Source organism: Carcharodon carcharias, chromosome 3, assembly GCF_017639515.1.
Source record: "Carcharodon carcharias isolate sCarCar2 chromosome 3, sCarCar2.pri, whole genome shotgun sequence".
In the NCBI taxonomy this organism is placed as follows: domain Eukaryota; kingdom Metazoa; phylum Chordata; class Chondrichthyes; order Lamniformes; family Lamnidae; genus Carcharodon; species Carcharodon carcharias.
Window position 1 is genome coordinate 232,906,845 of NC_054469.1, and position 18,988 is coordinate 232,925,832.

Sequence of the window (18,988 nt, forward strand, 5' to 3'; positions counted from 1 at the left end):
AGGAGTAAGGGGGGCGGAAGGAGTAAGGGGGGCGGAAAGAGTAAGGGGGGGAGGAAGAGTAAGGGGAGGGAGGAAGTAGTAAGGGTGAGGAAAGAGTAGATTAAGGTGGGAGGAATGAGTAGAGTAAGGGGGGAAAGAGTAAAGAGGGCAGAAGGAGTAAGGAGGAGTGGAAAGAGTAAGGGGGCATGGAAGGAGTAAGGAGGGTCGGAAGAAGTAAGGGGGAGGAAGGAGTAAAGGAGGAAGGGAAGGAGGGAGGAGGAAGGGAAGGAGGGAGGAGGAAGGGGGGAGGAAGGAGTAATGGGGAGGAACGAATAAGGGGAGGGAGGAAAGAGTAAGGGAGGAGGAAGGAGTAAGGGGGGAGGATGGAGTAAGGGGAGGGAGGAAAGAGTAGATTAAGGGGGGAGGAAAGAGTAGAGTAAGGGGGAGGAAGGAGTAAAGAGGGCGGAAGGAGTAAGGAGGAAGGAGTAAAGGAGGAGGAAGGTTTCCAACAGCTCTGCATGATGTTCCCTCGCCTTCTGCTGACTCTCCACAATGAGTTGGAAGGCCGAATCCAGAGGCTCATCATCTGACTTGCAGACCTCACACATGCTTCTTCCTCAGCAGTCCTCTGAGCGGCGGGGAGCTCAGCCGACTTGCCTTCTCCTGCTGCAGACACGTGTCCATGCGGTGACCACCAGAATGTGAACTCGAGCCAGCTCCAGATCTAGCTCCTATCAAGGTGCATGTCTCTGTGCTGGTGAAGGGTGTGAGTGATCACTGTGAAAGGTCTTCCAGGCTGCTTATTTCCAGCTCTTCAATGGAGAAACTATTCTCTTGGCTGAAGATGAGGACCTGGATGGCTGAGGGTGTCGGTATGTTCCCGACAAAGTCTCTGTGCTTCTTTCTGCCGTTTTGGTTGGTCACCATGAGTGGGTGGAGATGCTTGGTCTCTTCAGGGATGCTTTGAGGACATCCCTAAAGTGTTTCAGTGGAAGAGGTTTTGAGTGATTAGCAGCTTAATGTTGGGCAGGGTTGGCTTGAGAGAAGCAAATGGCTCTCTCACTGGCTTTAAAATGGCCTCTTTGCTTCACAGGATGTAAAGCTCCACAACGGGCACATCTGGGTCTCCAAAATTAAAATCAGCTTGCAGAGTCAAGTAGGCCTTTTCTGTACAGAAATAAGCAACCCAGGCTTCAATATCTTCCTTCCAAAAACCATTCTGTCTGTTTGAATATTCTTCTTGGAAAAGCTCTGAAGAGTCATACACACTTGAAACGTTAACTCTGTTTCTCTCTTCACAGATGCTACCAGACCTGGTGAGTTTTCCAGCATTTTCCGTTTTTATTTCTTCTTGGGAAAGTTTGTTTCAGAGTCTTTGAGAAAAGAAAATCACGATTCCTTAGAATACGACATAAGACGTCTCCTCACAGTCAATTCAGAATGGCACCGCTCAGGTCACAGGACCCAACATCACACCAACACAAAGTGGCGACGTGATATGACAGAAAATGATGTCTCAAAGTGACATCACAAAACGATGAAGAACAATGACATGTGCGATGATGGCAAATTACATAAATTGGGAATACTGGCTCTAAAAAACATATGACTTTAAATTGAAACAACTTAAAGTGGGGCGACTTAAAAAGGATCTTAGTGTAATTTTTTTCAAGCATGACCTTCCCTTTAGGTAATTGTACAGGCTGCTTATATATATTTTCTCATTTAGGTATTTGGTAATTTCATCACTGAAGATATAAAACTTTCCCCTATCAAGGGGAAAAATAATTTAACTGCCCTGCAATTACTCAGGTTAGCTCTGGTTCTCTTTTGAAAACAGTAATATCACATTAGCCACTCCCCAGTCCTCAGGCACACACCCATACTCATCAGAACCTTGAAAGATCATTTATAAGACCTCCATTATTTCTTTCCCTGGTTTCCTCAGGAGCCTTTGCTATATCCAGTCAGGCTGAGACCCTTAATCCTCCTTCAGCGTAACTAACTTCTCTAACATTTCCCTTGCATTTTTATAATATCCTTCATCTCTTTATTAAAGTCACAAATGATGTCCTCTGTGACTGTGACAAAGATAAACCACCCATCCTTGATTTTCTTGATCTGTCTGCAGCCTTTGACATGGTTGACCACACAATCCTCCTTCAATGCCTCTTCACTATCATCCGAGTCTGCATTCGCTTGGTTCTATTCTGATGTGTAGCCTGAGAATGACTTCTAATGGCTTCTCTTCCTGTTCCCGCATCAATACCTCTGGTGGCCTCCAAGGATCTATCGCTCCGATTTACCATCTACGTGCTGCACATCAGTGGAAATATAGCATCAGCTATTATAGTACACTAATGGTACCCATCTCTGCCTCCCCACTGCCTCTCTCGGCTCCTCCACATTTCCAAATTATCAGACTGCTTATTCGACATCCAGTACTGGATGAGCAGAAATTTCCCCCAATTAAATATCAGAAAGACTGAAACCATTGTCTTCAGTCCCTGCTACAAATTCCATTCCCTAGCCACCAACTCTACTCCTCTCCCTGGCAACTGTCTGAGGCTGAGCCAGGTTATTCACAACCCTGGTGCCATGTTCAACCTCAGATGAGGAGCCTCTGGACTTGGCCATACCTCAGTTGCTGGAGCTGCAACGGTAAGTTCAGGAACATCAGGAAGGGATGTCCGCTGCACTCCTCAGATTGCAAGGCATGATGGAGGAGTCCGTCCACCTTCAGTATGAAGTGATTGCACTTCATACTGCTCGTTTCCACCTCATTAAAACTGCCCACCTCTGCCCTGCTGTAGTAATTATAGTTTTGATAAACATTAGGACAGTAGCTTTAAAATAATCCGATGTTGTAAGATCACATCATCTGTGTAAACCAGTGAGTTAGCAGTGCGGGGAACCTCTAAGAGAGAGAGTTCTTCTCTAGTTATAGAGATTGATGCACACATGTAGTTGCTGCTACTGTCTTGTAAATAAAGTTAATGTGTCCACCAAGGAAAGTTGCCTGGAAGATCAATTTATAACACCTGCCTCAGCTCTTCTGCTGTTCAAACCCTTATTTGTACCTTTGTTACCTCCAGACTTGATTATTCTAATACACTCCTATGAGTCTCTTTTTCTACCCCTCTGCAAACTCCACAGTTAATTCAGACAGTGATGAACTAAAAGCAGAACATGCTTGAAAATACACAACAGCTGAGCGAGCCACCATGTTCTGAAGAAGGTCACTGAAGTGTCAAAAAAGGAAATCCTGCTCACACCTTCCTCAGTCAGCAGAACTTGCATTTCACTAGAAATCAATAAATGGGGTCAGATAATGTGCTGCGCCACCAGGCTCCATTTCGTGTCTCCATAAAGTTGTCTGCATCTCATTGCTGGCTACCACTTTATCCTTCTTCCGTAATTAACCATACATACAGAGCCTTTGCAAAGGTTGTAAGAGCCATTCAAATTCACTTTGAGATTTTATAAAAACTAATAGAATGTTTGTCTCCAGATGTAGCCATGTTAGGCAGTCACATCTTTTTAAGTTTGATGCTGCAATCCTGCACACGTTTAGATTTCTGGGCCCCAATTAAGATGCTACCCTTATGTGGTGTTGCAAATAATTATTTAACTGATTTGATCCCAGATCTGGTCAGAGGTTAGCAAAGCTTTTATTGGTCAGTGTTGTGCTACCATCAGTCTAGTTCCACTCACACTGCGCTGGAATAAAAATGCCTACCTAGAATTAATAAACAATTTGTAGCACTGTGCACAACATATTCACCAGTTCACTTGTGAGTTATTACACATGGCTCTCTATTACATATCCTCCATTAGAGTGCATTACTTTGAGTCTATATGAAAACACAACAAATGAGAACAAGGATCAGTCTTTTCCAAACTTTCCACTTAATTCAGTATCCAAACAGTAATCACTTGGCATTTCGACAGTTAGAAAATTCTTGTACTGCTATGTAAGGTTGGATTTTCATCTTCAAGGCGGGTAATGGGAGTTAGGAGTCAGGAAATGTCCAGACTGAGAGCCCAGGCATCCTTTAGAGTGTTACAACAGCTGCGCTTCACGCAAAATATTGCTGCTCTTTCGATGCGTTCTATTCTGTCAATTGCACAATGTTTACTTACACTATATAAAGAGGTTTTAGGCGCTTGCAGTTTCTGTTATCAATGCATTAAAGTGTCTAGATGATTGACACTTTTAATGGGCTGCAGTAAAAGCCATTTTTATGAACGAAGGAATTATTTAAAGCTTTTTAAACACATCATATTGCCATTATAGGTTTCATTGGTTCTATACAGAGTACATAATGGGTAAATGGGCATTGAAGTGCCATAGCTTGGCATGGACATAATGAGGGGACAGAGTGGTTGGTGGAGGAGCACTGCTTGACATGGAGGGTATGAGGAGCCTTGAGAGGGGGTTGGGGGGGGGCGGCAAAGCTTGGCATGGGGGAGTACAGGTAAGAGCCTTTGAGCTTATCTTTCAAAAGGTTCCCTCATCCAGATTATGGTTCATGACACCTCTGAGGTATCATAAACAACGAGTCCTTCAAAAGTTGGCCCAGCTACATGAAAATTGCGGAGGACTAGGGGATGCCTACCTTCACAATGGAACTGGCCAGGCTGGGAGTGCAAGGTGTGGCCTCGCCATCCAAAGCCACATTCCACACTAGCAAAAACTGGGGCACCAGGAATGGGGTCGGGAATCCCAGAATCGGGAATCCTGGCTGGTATTTTCACACCTCATGGAGTCTCTCTGACTCCATGAAAATCCAGCCTGGCTTGCCCCATTCAGAATGCATCATTTTATATTCAAAATATGCATTATTTTGTTTAACATTTTACACTCATCCAAAACTCCTCTATATTTTTCGTACAAAAGGTTATGTTTCCTGCTAAAGGTTTGGAATTTTGCAACTGCTATTTTGAAATAATTTATATTGTTACTAACTAATGTAAATAAGATCTTATAAACTTTCTCTTGGAGCTAGGATAATATGGGCATATGTACCACTATGACACTTTGCTCATTTCTAAGGTAAAAACACCTTAAGTATTCATGCAATATTATGTCACAAGATAATGGTTTCACTTGAAAGCCACAGTTTTTCCATAAAACTTTTACTCACAGAGATGGGACATTTGGAAATGTTGACTCTGAATGGGTAGCAAGAAGCTGGTTTCCAATTTCCGAAGAACAATCATTATCATCAATTTCATTGAGCTCTTCATCTGTGATGATGTCAAAAGTTGCATCATCTGGTTTGGTGAAACTTTCTGCAAGAGCCAAAATTGGAATTATTCATAGACTTACAAGGGGAACAGATAAAACACTGTCACAGGTTGTTAAAAGCCTAAGAAAATTAGAGATAAGAGAAACTAAATTAACCCATCAAATCTATTCCTTTTAACGACCCTGCAGTTTGACTCAGCTTGAATAAACCTCTGAAGAAAAAGTCCATGTAATTTATTCCCTGTGGAGGAAATGGAAACAGATGGTGTTATCTACAGATGGGTATATTGAAACAGTCATACAAAGGTGTATTGGCTTAGCAGCTTCAACAGTGAAGGAAATTCCAACGAAAGCACAGATTTATTAGACTTGCACCTTTCCAATACCTTTATATTAACTTAAACCATATAAGTTTCTTAAACAAGACATCAAAATACTGAAGCATTTCATACAAACTTTTAGAGGCAATAATTAGTAACTAGTTGGTTTGACTGTGTCAGCAACACAGCTGTTAACAACAAAAACTGGCCTTGAGAAGATTGGCAACATCATTGATCATCACCTCTGGGCACAAGAGGAAATGATCCCTCTGCTCTATTATCAGCAGGCTATTATTAACAACAATCAACAAACAAAAATATTAAATACCTTGAGAATTTCAAACACCTCAATTAGTTCATCCCTTAATCTTATATACTCTAGGGAATATAGACCTAATCTATGCAACCTGTCCTCATGAATTAACACTTTAAACCCTGGTATCATTCTGGTGAATCAGCACTGCACACTCTCCAAGGCCTGCATGTCTTTCCTGAGGTGTGGTGCTTAAAATTGAACCCATCATTTCAGGTGTGGACTTACCAGGACTCTGTACAATGGAAACATTAATAAAATAATTCCTTTTGGACCTTTAGTTACTTTTTGTACTCATGCTCTAGTTCTAGTGATTTTGCGTACATGTATACCAAATCCTTTTGCTACTCCATGGTTATTTTCTCATGATTAAGAAAATATTGTGATTAGTCTTTCTTCGTCCAAAATGGTTGACCTCCCACATTCCCACCTTGAACTCCATCAGCTACAGTTTTATCGACTCACTTAATCTATATCGTTCCATTTTTAAATTGCTCCCATCTACCTAACTTACTGCGCTCTCCTAACTTAGTTCATCTGAAAACATGCTGATACAATTCTATAACTTTATTCGTGTCATTGATATATATGGTGAAAAGCCAATTTAGATCTCTGGGCATATTACTTAATACTACTTAATCACACCCAGGCAACCAGAGAATATTCACCTTATCCTTATTTTCTATCTCCTATCTCTCGTGAGAAAGTTTCATTCAACTCTGTGCTTATCAGACGCCTTCTGGAAGTCCAAATAGACACCAACCATAGGCATTCCCATATCAGCTATGTTACTGACCGCCTCAAAAAGTCCAACTATTTTACATGGACCCCTCGTGTGTTTTCGTTGGGGGGGTGCATGTAAAATAGGTTGGGTGGTTAGCTTACCACCCTCCCACCAGCGTGCCTCCCTTCCCCTACCCCACCCTGAGCTCACCCCCATGATATGCTAGGTGGGCAGCTGCTGAAATTGGCAGCCCGCCCACCACATGTCAATAAACACTTAAGATCTATTAGGCTTGTTTGAAAGCCCATTGACCTGGATAATACACTGCCTATGCTGTAATATGGCTGGTGTAGGCAGGCGGGTATGAGTTGGCAGGCTGTTTTTTTATGAAAAAAGGTGGAAAGGAATGGGGGGCACCCAATCAAGCAATGCTTTCCCTGGGGCTCAGGTATTTCATCAGAGTAATGGATATCTGGGTTCTCAGCCGAGCCTCATTTTGTATGTTTGGCTGAGAACCCAAACAGCTCTAGATTTCTGCTGTCAATTTCACAATATTTATTTACAGTAGGTTAAGGGGTTTCAAGGGCTAAGGGCTTGCGGGTTATGTTATTGATATGTTAAAGGATCTGGATGGTTGACACTTTTATTGGGCTGTAGTGAAAGGACTTTTTTAAAAAAACATAGTGGGAAATAATGAGTGATTGACCTTTTTTTAAACATAGTGGGAAGTAATGAATGATTGACTGTTTATTCTAAAGTCTTTTTTAAACACATAGAAAACAGAAGAAGGAGTAGGTCATTCAGCCCTTTGAGCCTGCTCCACCATTCAATATGATCAAGGCTGATCCTCTACCTAAATGCCATACTCCCGCTCTCTCCCCATACCCCTTTGGAGTCTAAAAATTGATCTATCTCCTTCTTAAATATATTCAGTGACTTGGCCTCCACAGCCTCTGTGGTAGAGAATTCCACAGGTTCACCACCCTCTGAGTAAAGAAGTTTTTTCTCATTTAATCCTAAATGGTCTGCCCCATATCCTGAGATTGTGACCCCTCATTCCAGACATCCCCATCCAGAGGAAACATCATCCCTGCACCCAATCTGTCCAGCCCTGTCACTAAAAAGTTCAGTAGTTCATTATATGGTGTTGAGCGGGTCAATGGGCAAGGAATTGCCATAACTGGCATTTGGGTATGACGGGGGGTGGAGAGCATAGCTTGGCATGGAGAGCATGAGGGGCATTAGGGTAGGGGGCATATCTGGCATAGGGGGTATGAGGGGCCATTGGGCGAGGTGGGTGGGGGGTGGGGGTGGGGGGGGGGCAGCCATAGTTTAGCTGGCCAAAGCACCTGACCTGAACCAGAGATCCGCAATTCAAGTTTCTGCAGTGCCTATTTTTACAAGGTTCCACAAACAGCAATGACATAAAATGTTTAGATAATCTCTTACAGAGATATTGTTTCAGAACACCAGAACAGAACTGGTCCATTCAGCCACTCAAACCTGTTCCACCATTAAATTAAATTACAGCTGATCTATACCTTAACTCTATCTACCTATCTTGTTCCATAACCCTGAATACACTTGTCTAACATAAATCTATAAAATTCAGTTTTGAAATTTTCAATTAACCTCGCTTAAATGTTTTGGGGTGGGTGTTCAAGATTTTCACTATCTTTTAAATGAAGAAGTGCTTCCTGACATCATCGTGAATAATTTTAAGGTTATGTCCCCTTGTTTTGTACTTTCCAACTAGAGGAAATAGTTTCCTTCCAAATAGTCGATCAACTCGTCTGATCATCTTAAACGGCTTAATTAGATCACCTCTTAATCTCCTTTATTCAAAAAAACACAAGTCTAGTTTTCTGCGACCTGTTCTCATAACAACCCATTTTAGTCCAGGTATCATTCTAGTTGAGGCACAACTGCTGGCTAGGACACCAAGGTAACTCTTTTTCCACCTTACAATAGGGACAGAATTTTATGCTTCGTGGATGAGCGCGCACCTGACCCAATCGGGCGTAAAATCGCGCGAGATGATGTTGGGCGAGCGTCCCGACGTCATCGTGCACTTGTGCGATATTTTGCTCGGCAGGGCGTGTGCAAAAGTCGGAAGCGCGCCCACCGACAATTAAGAGTGCAATTAAGCCCATTAACGGTGCAATTGACTCCGGTTTTTCATTGCCATCCAATCTTACGGTTGGCGGATGGGCAAATTGGCCAGGCAGCCTTTGCATTTTTCATCAAACCTCATCCAAGGGCAAGGTGAAATTTCTTTGACGAAATAAAATAAAATAAATTTTTTTGAACAGTGTTTTTAGCAGCTACACATTCAGGTGATTGATTATGATGCATGGATACTCTTTTCAGCTTTTAAAAACATTATTTTGGCATTTTCAGATCTCCAGCTGTCTGCCTTCAGGGAGCTTTCTCACAGTGCTCACCCAAGCCCGCAGGAATGTCATAGCCTGCCCTCTTCCTACCCCCATCCCGGCAGCACTGAGCATTTCAGCGTATGTTTCACAGTGGCTGGCCAGTAATTGGCCAGCCAGCGTGAAATCATGGTCGGGGGCCGACTGCGGGTGATGGCTCATTTCCTGACCGGTCGTGGGCCCACCAATCGCGTGTGCCCGCCAAGGGTAAAATTCAGGCCTAGGATCTTTTACATCCATCTGACAGCTTTATCTTATCTGAAGGACAACACCTATGACAGTGATGCACTCCCACAGTACTGAGGTGTCAGCCTAGATTATGCGCTCAAGTTAATGGAGCTGAGTTTATGTGCATAATTTAATTCATGTGCTAAAAACAATGAACTTACTTTGCAATTAGTAACTATTAACAACTAGTTGTTGAACTATCATGATTAGCTTCTGTAAGGTATTAATAATTAGTACCTGCATTGTAACTAATGCCATGATTATAGGAGGACTTTGATTCCGAACTGTATCAGTAATTACTACCTGTGTTTCTGCTAATTGGCCCTTCCGAAGCTGACCGTGAGGGAGATTCATCAGGACTGTTTGGAGTACTAGAAGATCCAAGATCGTTCAACCTTTGAACCACAGCACTATGTTCTGTGTAGCAGGCTCTGCAGCAGCGCTCTCTTTTACCATTGTGTTTTGTCATTACAAAATTATTACAGCAGTAATAGCAGAAGATACGTCCACAAAGCCTGAAATGAAACAAAACAAGGTGATCATCTTCCAGGTGAAAACAAATTTCTTCAGTTCAGGGTGGAGATGAAATTTGATAAATCTTTTTGATTTTCCACATGTTCTACGTTTCCAACCTATGTTGGCTTGTGCATGAAATATTTTTTGTGCTATAAGAATCTATGAAATATAAATGGCTTTTATTAAACACGCAAAAAGTAAAAGGTTAGTGAAGAAAGAGAAGGGAATACTTTGGAGTAAATGTGCCAAGTTGGACTTGAGAATGCAGTAATGATGGAGGCGCTTAGTAAGTATCTGCACCAGTTTTTAGAAAAAGTGACAGTAGGACTGTAGGAGTATCTGAAGTGGATGTTGAAGAGTCAGTATGGGAGATAAATATTCCAATGGAAATCATATTAGAAAGATCGATACATTAAAACAAAGGCCTGCTCCAGGCCTGTTTAGGAACTGAAAGTCACTTTCCAAAAAAAGTCCTACTTATTCCATCTGCTATCTGAACAGAATGCAGAATATAGCCCTGAAGTAACAACTGAGATGAGCAACATTTTATCCAGATTAGCGTTTATGTGGAATTAACAGCCTTAAGAGTTGTTTCACTACCTTGTTATCTGGACTAAGGCAAAATAAAGGGTTTTTGGTCATTATTTTGATCATTAATGGCAGCTAACAGAAAAATGTGCTTGGAAGGCTAAGCCAGCATGTTTAAAATGTAATGCATGCACCTTGACAAATGGATTTTAATTTTCGTTGAAATCTGTATGTGTGACAATGTCTTTAAACAGAAACTAGTCATATAAAAATGCTGTGATCTAACAGAATTGTATTAAGCACTTCAATTCTAACAAACACATCCAGGCTCCATGGAGTGCTTTCAACATTTATTTCAATGCAACATTTCCCCCATAAGACTGTAATGGGGAGATTAATTCTAAAGGGCAGCAGGCTCTTCTTGTTTGTTTCCTGTCAGCAGGCTCCTTCCTTCACTCCAGTGCCCCCCAGCCTGTTCTCTGCTTCTGCATGTCACTTGACAGCCATTGTGGTTTCTGCTCACTCTCAACTGGTATCATCTGCTCACCAGTCCAGTCTGCTCTGGGCCCCCAAAGAAAGCTTTCAGGCCTGAGCTTCATATGTGTCCCACATGCTTAATATCTATGTGGAATGTTAAGAAGCAAGGAACGTAAGACGAGTGCAGAGATGAGGGTGCGGTCAGTGGGGGACAGGAGATGTTGGAGGTAGAGGGGAATACAGGGATGAGAAACAATTGGTGCGAAGAGGCCAAACAATGGGGAGGGTGCGTCATTTTGGGGGTTAAGTGGGAGCACTAAAGGAACAAGGAACCATTTTCCCTTGGCAGCTTCAATAACACATAGGAACAAGAGTAGGCCATTCAGTCCCTAAAATCTGTTCTGCCAGATGATGGCTGATCTGTATCTTAACACTTTGGATCAGATCCCTTGATACCCTTACCCAACAAAAATTTTACCAATTTTAGTTTTGAAAATTTCGACTGACTCTGCATCCATGTCTTCCCGAGAAGATTCCACATTTCTACTAACTCCCATCTGAAACAGGCCTTCATGGTTTCATTCCCAAATGGCTTAGCTCTGATTTTAAGATTATATTCCCTTGTTCTGGATTCCACCACCAGAGGAAATATCTCCTATTATATTTATTAATCAATTAAGAAGTATCTCAATTAGATTACTCCCCATCATTGTGAGCTCATGGGAATAGATGCAAGCCTTTCTCATAGTTATATCTGTAAAGTTCTGCTATCATTCTGTAAAATTGCACTGTACTCCAAAGCCAATATATCTTTTCTGATCTCTGATGCTCAAAACTGATTGCAGTATTCTAAATGGGTTCAGGGCAACTGAAGTATAAATTCTTCACTTTTCTTGAGATAATGGTCAACATTTCATGAGCCTTTTGGTATGTGTGTGCTAGCTTTTAGTGATTTGTACATGGACACCCAAATATATTTCCTCCTCCAACTTCTAATTTCTCATCATTAAGAAAATATCTTTTCAGGATACCAAGTGGATTATCTCACACATTAAACTCCAAATGTCACAGGTTTCCCATTCAATTATCTGTTTCTGTCCTTTTGTAACTTCTTGTTTCCAGCTATACAACTTGCTGCTGTCTAAAAATTTTGGATATACAACTAATGATCAACTGGGACACTGTCAGAAGCCATGACCTGGAATCCACTTCTTTGATGTCACTAGCATTAATGACAGGGGGACCTCAGCAACTGAGCCCCAGCTATAGTACTGAAGAACTTTGCAACAGGTCTAGCTGCTCCCTTAGCTAAGCTATTCAACTGCAGCAATGGCATTGGTTGACAAAATTGATAATTGTTCAGGTATATTCTATCCACAAGAGACAAGATAATCTAACCTTATAAAATTACCCCTCTAACCACCTTATCCCAATCAACAGTTAAATGATGGAAGGCTGTGTAGGGTCACCTACTTAACACTTTTGGCTGAAGACCCTTGTAAATAGTTCAGCCCCTAAACACGTGCTGAGCTCTGCTATGATTAAGGATAGGATGTTTGTGAAACCTCCTCTTCCCATTAGTTTCCTGATTGTTTGCTATGTTTCTCAACAGAGTGGTAGGGCCATGAAACTTTGAGCACCTGTGCAACTGCTTAGTTTGTCTATTGTCAACTGTTTCTCACATTTGGCTTGCAAGTAGTCTTGCACTGTAGCTTCACTAAGTTTCTGCTGCTGGTGCATCCTTCAACATTCCACATTGAACCAGGATTGATCAATCAGCTTGATGGTGATGCATGAGTGAAGGATGTGACAGGCCATGAAGCTACAGATTGCACAGATATATAATTCTGCTGCTGATCACCCACAGCCCCTCATGAATGCCTATTGTAAGCTGCTAGATCTGTTCTTAGTCTATCCTACTTTGTATGACCACATGATGATTATCCTCATTATGAAGACAAGAGTCTGCAGTGTTAACGCCTACCAATGCTACCCTAGAGATGTGTGTCTACAACAGGTAGGTTGGTGAGGATTGGTCAAGTAGCTTACTCCCTTTTTGGTTCCGTAGCATCTAACAGGGCTTTCAGGGGTCAGTCAGCACTGTCTAACTACTGGGCCTCTTGGATGTTGAACACTGAAGTCCAACACCCAGTGTATATTCATCCCCTTGTTTCACTGAATGCTTCTCCCTGAATGCCATTTCATCAACTGGGAGGGGGATGGAGATAGTATTGAGAATATTTTCTTGCCCTTGGTTAATGCAAAGTCATGAAGATTCATGAAGCTCAAAGTCCATTTTGAGTTCTTCAAGGGCCAGGTCCATTTGTTTACACATCAATGTGTCTACAGCTCTACTGGAACTATATGGCTGGTTGGAGAGGAAATAGCCAGATTGGTAATTCAGGGGTCTAGGATGTTGGTTGTTGTCTGATTTGTCAGGTTATTTCTTGATTAACCCATACCTCTGATGCCCCCCAAGGAACTATCTTTGGTTCTTTCGTTTTTCCCATCTACATGCTGTCCCTCGGTGGCATCATCCAAAAGCACAGCTTTTGTTTTCACATGTACGCTGCGACACCCACCCCTACTTCATCACCAGATCTCTATACTTTTCCATTGTCTCTAAATTATCAGACTGATTATCCACCATCCAGTACCGGATGAGCAGAAATCTCTTCCAATTAAATATTGGGAAAACTGAAGCCACTGTTTTTGGTTCCCACTCAAAACTCCGTTCTTAGTTATTGATTTCATCTCTCTCCCTGGCAACAATCTGTGATTAAACGAGTCTGTTTGCATCTTGGATCATATCTGACTCCAAGTTGAGCTTCTGATCAGATATTCGCTTTGTCACTACAACTATCCATTTCCACCTCCGTGACTTTGCCCCACTTTGCTTGTCTAAGCTTTTCTGCTGCTGAAGCCCTTGGTCATGCCTTTGTTGCCTCTAGAATTGACTATACCAACACACTCCTGGCTAGTCTCCAACAGTCTATCCTCCATAAACCAGAGGTCATCCAAAACTCTGTTGCCTGCACCTTAACTCGCACCAAATCCCATTCACCTGTCATCCCTGTGCTCACTGACCTTGACTGGCTCCCAGTCAAGCAAATCTTGATTTTAAAATTCTCATCCTTTCTGATATCTGACTATGGCCTCACCCATCCCTATCAATCTTCATAAGTTCTACAATCCACAATGCAGATGTTGTAATCTATGAATTATCAGATCAAAATGCTCTCCCAACATGAGCACCAATTCCCAGGTGTTGGTGAGGAAGACAATGCAAAGTTGACTCCACTAGGCCTGCACAATACAACATCTAGGTCATTGTTAATAGGCTGTCTAATATCGTTTATGATTTTGTTTGGTAATTGATTGGTTTATTAAATCACTTCAGAGGACATTTAGAGTCAATCACATATTTTATGACTTGAGTCACATGGGCTAGGGTGGTAGGTTCCGTAGTAAATCATTTGGGTTTTTAACATTAACACCACAGTGTTGTCATTTTTTTTTTACTTCTAGCCCATGGGTTTCAAATTCAATTTCAGAACTCGACTTATCACATTGAATGTAAAATCCAACAATCATCTTTGTTGATTTTATCGGAGCTCTGTTCTTTGGAAGATGCTAAACTCCATGGACAGAATTTTCCCCCATCGGGTTGGGGGGGGTGCGGGGAATCCCTAAACCTGAGAGTGTGCTCTTTCGCGCTTGCACAAAGAAGAGCGCACTCATCTCCCTGAGGCAAAGTGTTGCCTCAGGGAGATCAGCTGCACATCGAAAAATATTAAAAATAGAAAAAAAAATTCCCCATGTCCCCTCATGTGACGTTGTCCATAACTTTTAAAAACTTTAATATAATGTTTGAAAACCTGCATGAAATCTCATCCCGCCCATGGAGCCCGCTCACCATGGATGAAGTTTCATGCTTTTTCTAATGCCCGCCAGGGCTCCCAGCCTGCCCACCAAGGTTGGACAGGCAGGTCCACTGATTACTTAAATGACTCTGTCAATGGCCTCAATTGGCCATTGACAGGCTGACGGGGGCACAGCTGATTTTGCTGAGCCCTCACCTACCTGAAAATTTTTCCCAATGGAGCACGGTGATGTTGGGGGTTCCGCCTGATGTCACCGTGTGTCATTTTACGTGTCAGCGAGTGGGCCCCGCCCCCCCCAATCGCTGACAGGAAAATGCTGGCCCATATAAAATTACAAATATGATTTTACCAATGATCTATATGTGATTAGAAAAGCTTGCTTAGGATAAAGCTCCTAGTTGAACCAGAATCACAGAAGGCAGGATTCTGATTGTACGCCTCAGTTATGGATGTGGGTATTGTAATTTGTTTATTTTAACCTGGATATCGTTAATGTGGTATCACTATTACGGGTGTTGTAATTTGTTTATTTTATCCCGAGTATCATTAACGCGATGTCATTAATATGGATATGTAATTTGCTTATTTTAACATGGGTATCATTAATGTGTTGTAATTTGATATAAGCGTCAGTCATGTGGTAAGTTTGGCATAGATGCAAATCTCATGATTTAATCATTTTGGTAAGGATGTGACTGCTGTGGGTGTTACTGACATACAAACTGAGCTGGGTTATTCTGATGTGGGTTATTTTGCTTCAGTTTCTGCAACATCTGTATCATTGACCTGAATATCAGAATATCAGTAATGCAGTATCATGGAAGACCACAGTCCTTAAAAATTGTTTTTTAAACCTAATTTCCACTGATAAATTCTCAGATTTTTTCAGCATGTTGGGGAAAATAATCACCTGATTTTGGACCTGCAAGTAAATCCCATGGTCTTAGTGGATCCCAAAATGCGTTTGCATGGAGTCTGTGACATTTTCACACACACTGCAGTGATAATACTTGAAATATACATGACAATGTCACTAATATGATGTATGGTCATCCAAGAAGGGAGGTAATGTGACCTAAATGAATTTCACCTCAATGAATTTCGGGCTCGGCATGATGCTGAACTCTTCTTCCGCTGTCTTCGTCTCCGGGCTCACTTCTTTGGGCAGAAGTCTTCTCCCAGTTCAACGGATCCTTTTACCCATCTCCAATATTCTCCCTTCACCTGGACCCCTCCCTCTGGATTCTTACCTTCTCTTGATCTTTTCATTGAGAACTGTCGGCGCGACATTAGTCGTCTCAATTTCTCTGCTCCTCTCACCCATTCCAACCTGTCTTTCTCTGAACTTACTGCACTCCATTCTCTCAGGTCCAATCCTGACATTGTCATCAAACCCGCTGACAAGGGTGGTGCTGTGTTGTCTGGCGCACTGACCTCTACCTCGTGGAGGCTGAGCGTCAACTCACAGACACTTGCTCCTACCTCTCCCTGGACCATGACCCCACCACTGAACATCAAGCCATTGTTTCCTGGACTGTCACTGACCTCATCTCCTCTGGGGATCTTCCTCGCACAGCTTCCAACCTGATAGTCGCCCAACCTCGGACGGCCCGCTTCTATCTCCTACCCAAAACCCACAAACAGAACTGCCCTGGTAGACCGATCGTCTCAGCTTGCTCCTGCCCCACAGAACTCATTTCTCCTTATCTTGACTCCCTTCTCTCTCCCCTTGTCCAGTCCCTTTCCACCTACATCCGTGATTCCTCTGACACCTTACGTCACATCAACAATTTCCAGTTCCCTGGCCCCAACCGCTTCCTCTTCACCATCGACGTCCAATCCCTCTACACCTCCATCCCCCACCAGGGGATGAGAGCCCTTAGCTTCTTCCTCGAACAGAGGCCTGAACAATCCCCATCCACCACTACTCTCCTCCGTCTGGCTGAACTTGTTCTCACGCTGAACAATTTCTCCTTCAACTCCTCTCACTTCCTCCAAATAAAAGGTGTGGCCATGGGTACCCGCATGGGCCCCAGCTATGCCTGTCTCTTTATGGGGTATGTGGAACATTCCTTGTTCCAGTCCTACTCCGGCCCCCTTCCACAACTCTTTCTCCGGTACATCGATGATTACTTCGGTGCCGCTTCATGCTCTCGTCGGGACTTAGAAAAATTTATTAATTTTGCTTCCAATCTCCACCCCTCCATCATTTTCACGTGGTCCATCTCTGACACTTCCCTTCCCTTCCTTGACCTCTCTGTCTCAATCTCTGGTGATAGACTGTCCACCAATATCCATTACAAACCCATCAACTCCCACAGCTACCTCGACTACAGCTCCTCACACCCCGCTTCCTGTAAGGACTCCATCCCATTCTCTCAGTTCCTTCGCCTCCGTCGCATCTGTTCTGATGATGCTACCTTCAAAAACAGTTCCTCTGACATGTCCTCCTTCTTCCTTAACCGAGGTTTTCCACCCACGGTCGTTGACAGGGCCCTCAACCGTGTCCGGCCCATCTCCCGCGCATCCGCCCTCACGCCTTCTCCTCCCTCCCAGAAACATGATAGGGTCCCCCTTGTCCTCACTTATCACCCCACCAGCCTCCACAGTCAAAGGATCATCCTCCGCCATTTCCGCCAACTCCAGCATGATGCCACCACCAAACACATCTTCCCTTCACCCCCCCTATCGGCATTCTGTAGGGATCGCTCCCTCCGGGACACCCTGGTCCACTCCTCCATCACCCCCTACTCCTCAACCCCCCCCGTGGCACCACCCCATGCCCACGCAAAAGATGCAACACCTGCCCCTTCACTTCCTCTCTCCTCACCGTCCAAGGGCCCAAACACTCCTTTCAAGTGAAGCAGCATTTCACTTGCATTTCCCCCAACTTATTCCACTGCATTCGTTGCTCCCAATGTGGTCTCCTATACATTGGAGAGACCAAACGTAAACTGGGCGACCGCTTTGCAGAACACCTGCGGTCTGTCCACAAGAATGACCCAAACCTCCCTGTCGCTTGCCATTTTAACACTCCACCCTGCTCTCTTGCCCACATGTCTGTCCTTGGCTTGCTGCATTGTTCCAGTGAAGCCCAACGCAAACTGGAGGAACAACACCTCATCTTCCGACTAGGCACTTTACAACCTTCCGGACTGACTGAATTCAACAACTTTAGGTCTTGAGCTCCCTCCTCCATCCCCACCCCCTTTCTGTTACCCCCTTCCTTTTTTTTCCCAATAAATTATATAGATTTTTCTTTTCCCACTTATTTCCATTATTTTTAAATATTTTAAAATCTTTTATGCTCCCTCCACCCCCACTAGAGCTATACCTTGAGTGCCCTACCATCCATTCTCAATTAGCACATTCGTTTAGATAATATCACCAACTTTAACACCTATGTGTTCTTTTGTTCTATTGTTGTTGACATCTTTTGATGATCTGCTTCTATCACTGCTTGTTTGTCCCTACAACCACAGCCCCCCTCCACTTCTCTCTCTCTCTCTCTCCGCCCCCCCCCCCCCCCCCCCCCCCCCCCCCCCCCCCCCCCCCACACACACACCTTAAACCAGCTTATACTTCAACTCTTTCTTGGACTCGAACTCAAGTTCTGTCGAAGGGTCATGAGGACTCGAAACGTCAACTCTTTTCTCCTCCGCCGATGCTGCCAGACCTGCTGAGTTTTTCCAGGTAATTCTGTTTTTGTAATGTGACCTAAGTTGTTTAAGAATTTAGAGGAGCTTTTATAAGACAGTTTAAGTGCAGTCTCCTCACCACAACTAATCTGCAGTGCCAATAAGAAAGTGAAGAGTAATTGCAACAAGATGCAATAACCTTTATAATTAATAAGCAGCATGCTGATCATTGGCCAATCAAGCACCAGTCTGAAGTACAGCACTGATCAGCACATTCAAATGATTCAATTGAGGGAAGTAAGGATATTTTTAGAATGGAGATAAAACACAAGGATTGAAAATATGCATCACTATTTGTCCATTAAGAGTGATTATTCTATGGAATAATGATGATTGCTTAAACAAAATATACAAAATGAAATGTATCTAAAGACACTTAAGGTGTAAAATGCTGTTAACAAAATGGACAGACAGTATACAATACTTGTAATACAACAATCAAAATACAAGCTGCAAAATTAAACTTTTAGTGTCAGCTGTTTTGCATTTTGTCAGGCTTTAAAAAATAATTGTGTAATACGATGCTGGTGATGAGTCATTTTAAGCATAATGTTTTAGCAGTCAATATTTTAGAGAGTGTAGTTCATTTACAAATATTAGAAATGTATTTCAGTACTAAGATATTTCATGAACTTGCA

At 42.9% G+C, this 18,988-nt stretch overlaps 1 protein-coding gene across 7 annotated transcripts in view; it reads right to left on the minus strand.

Annotated features, from left to right (window-relative positions):
- fyco1a (FYVE and coiled-coil domain autophagy adaptor 1a) overlaps window positions 1-18,988 on the minus strand; it is a 197,237-nt gene that overhangs the window by 108,265 nt on the left and 69,984 nt on the right. For 6 of the 7 annotated variants that reach the window (XR_005942626.1, XM_041184332.1, XM_041184336.1 and 3 more), the window contains 2 exons: window positions 9,551-9,762; window positions 5,127-5,274 (listed from right to left, as the gene is read on the minus strand). Coding sequence is in view for 6 of the 7 variants with exons in the window: in XM_041184332.1 (XP_041040266.1) it covers window positions 5,127-5,274; window positions 9,551-9,762 (360 nt within the window). In the remaining variant the exon portion in view is untranslated. Of the gene's footprint in view, window positions 1-3,631; window positions 3,834-5,126; window positions 5,275-9,550; window positions 9,763-18,988 lie in introns of those variants that run through there. The other variant, XM_041184338.1, reaches the window with a different exon arrangement.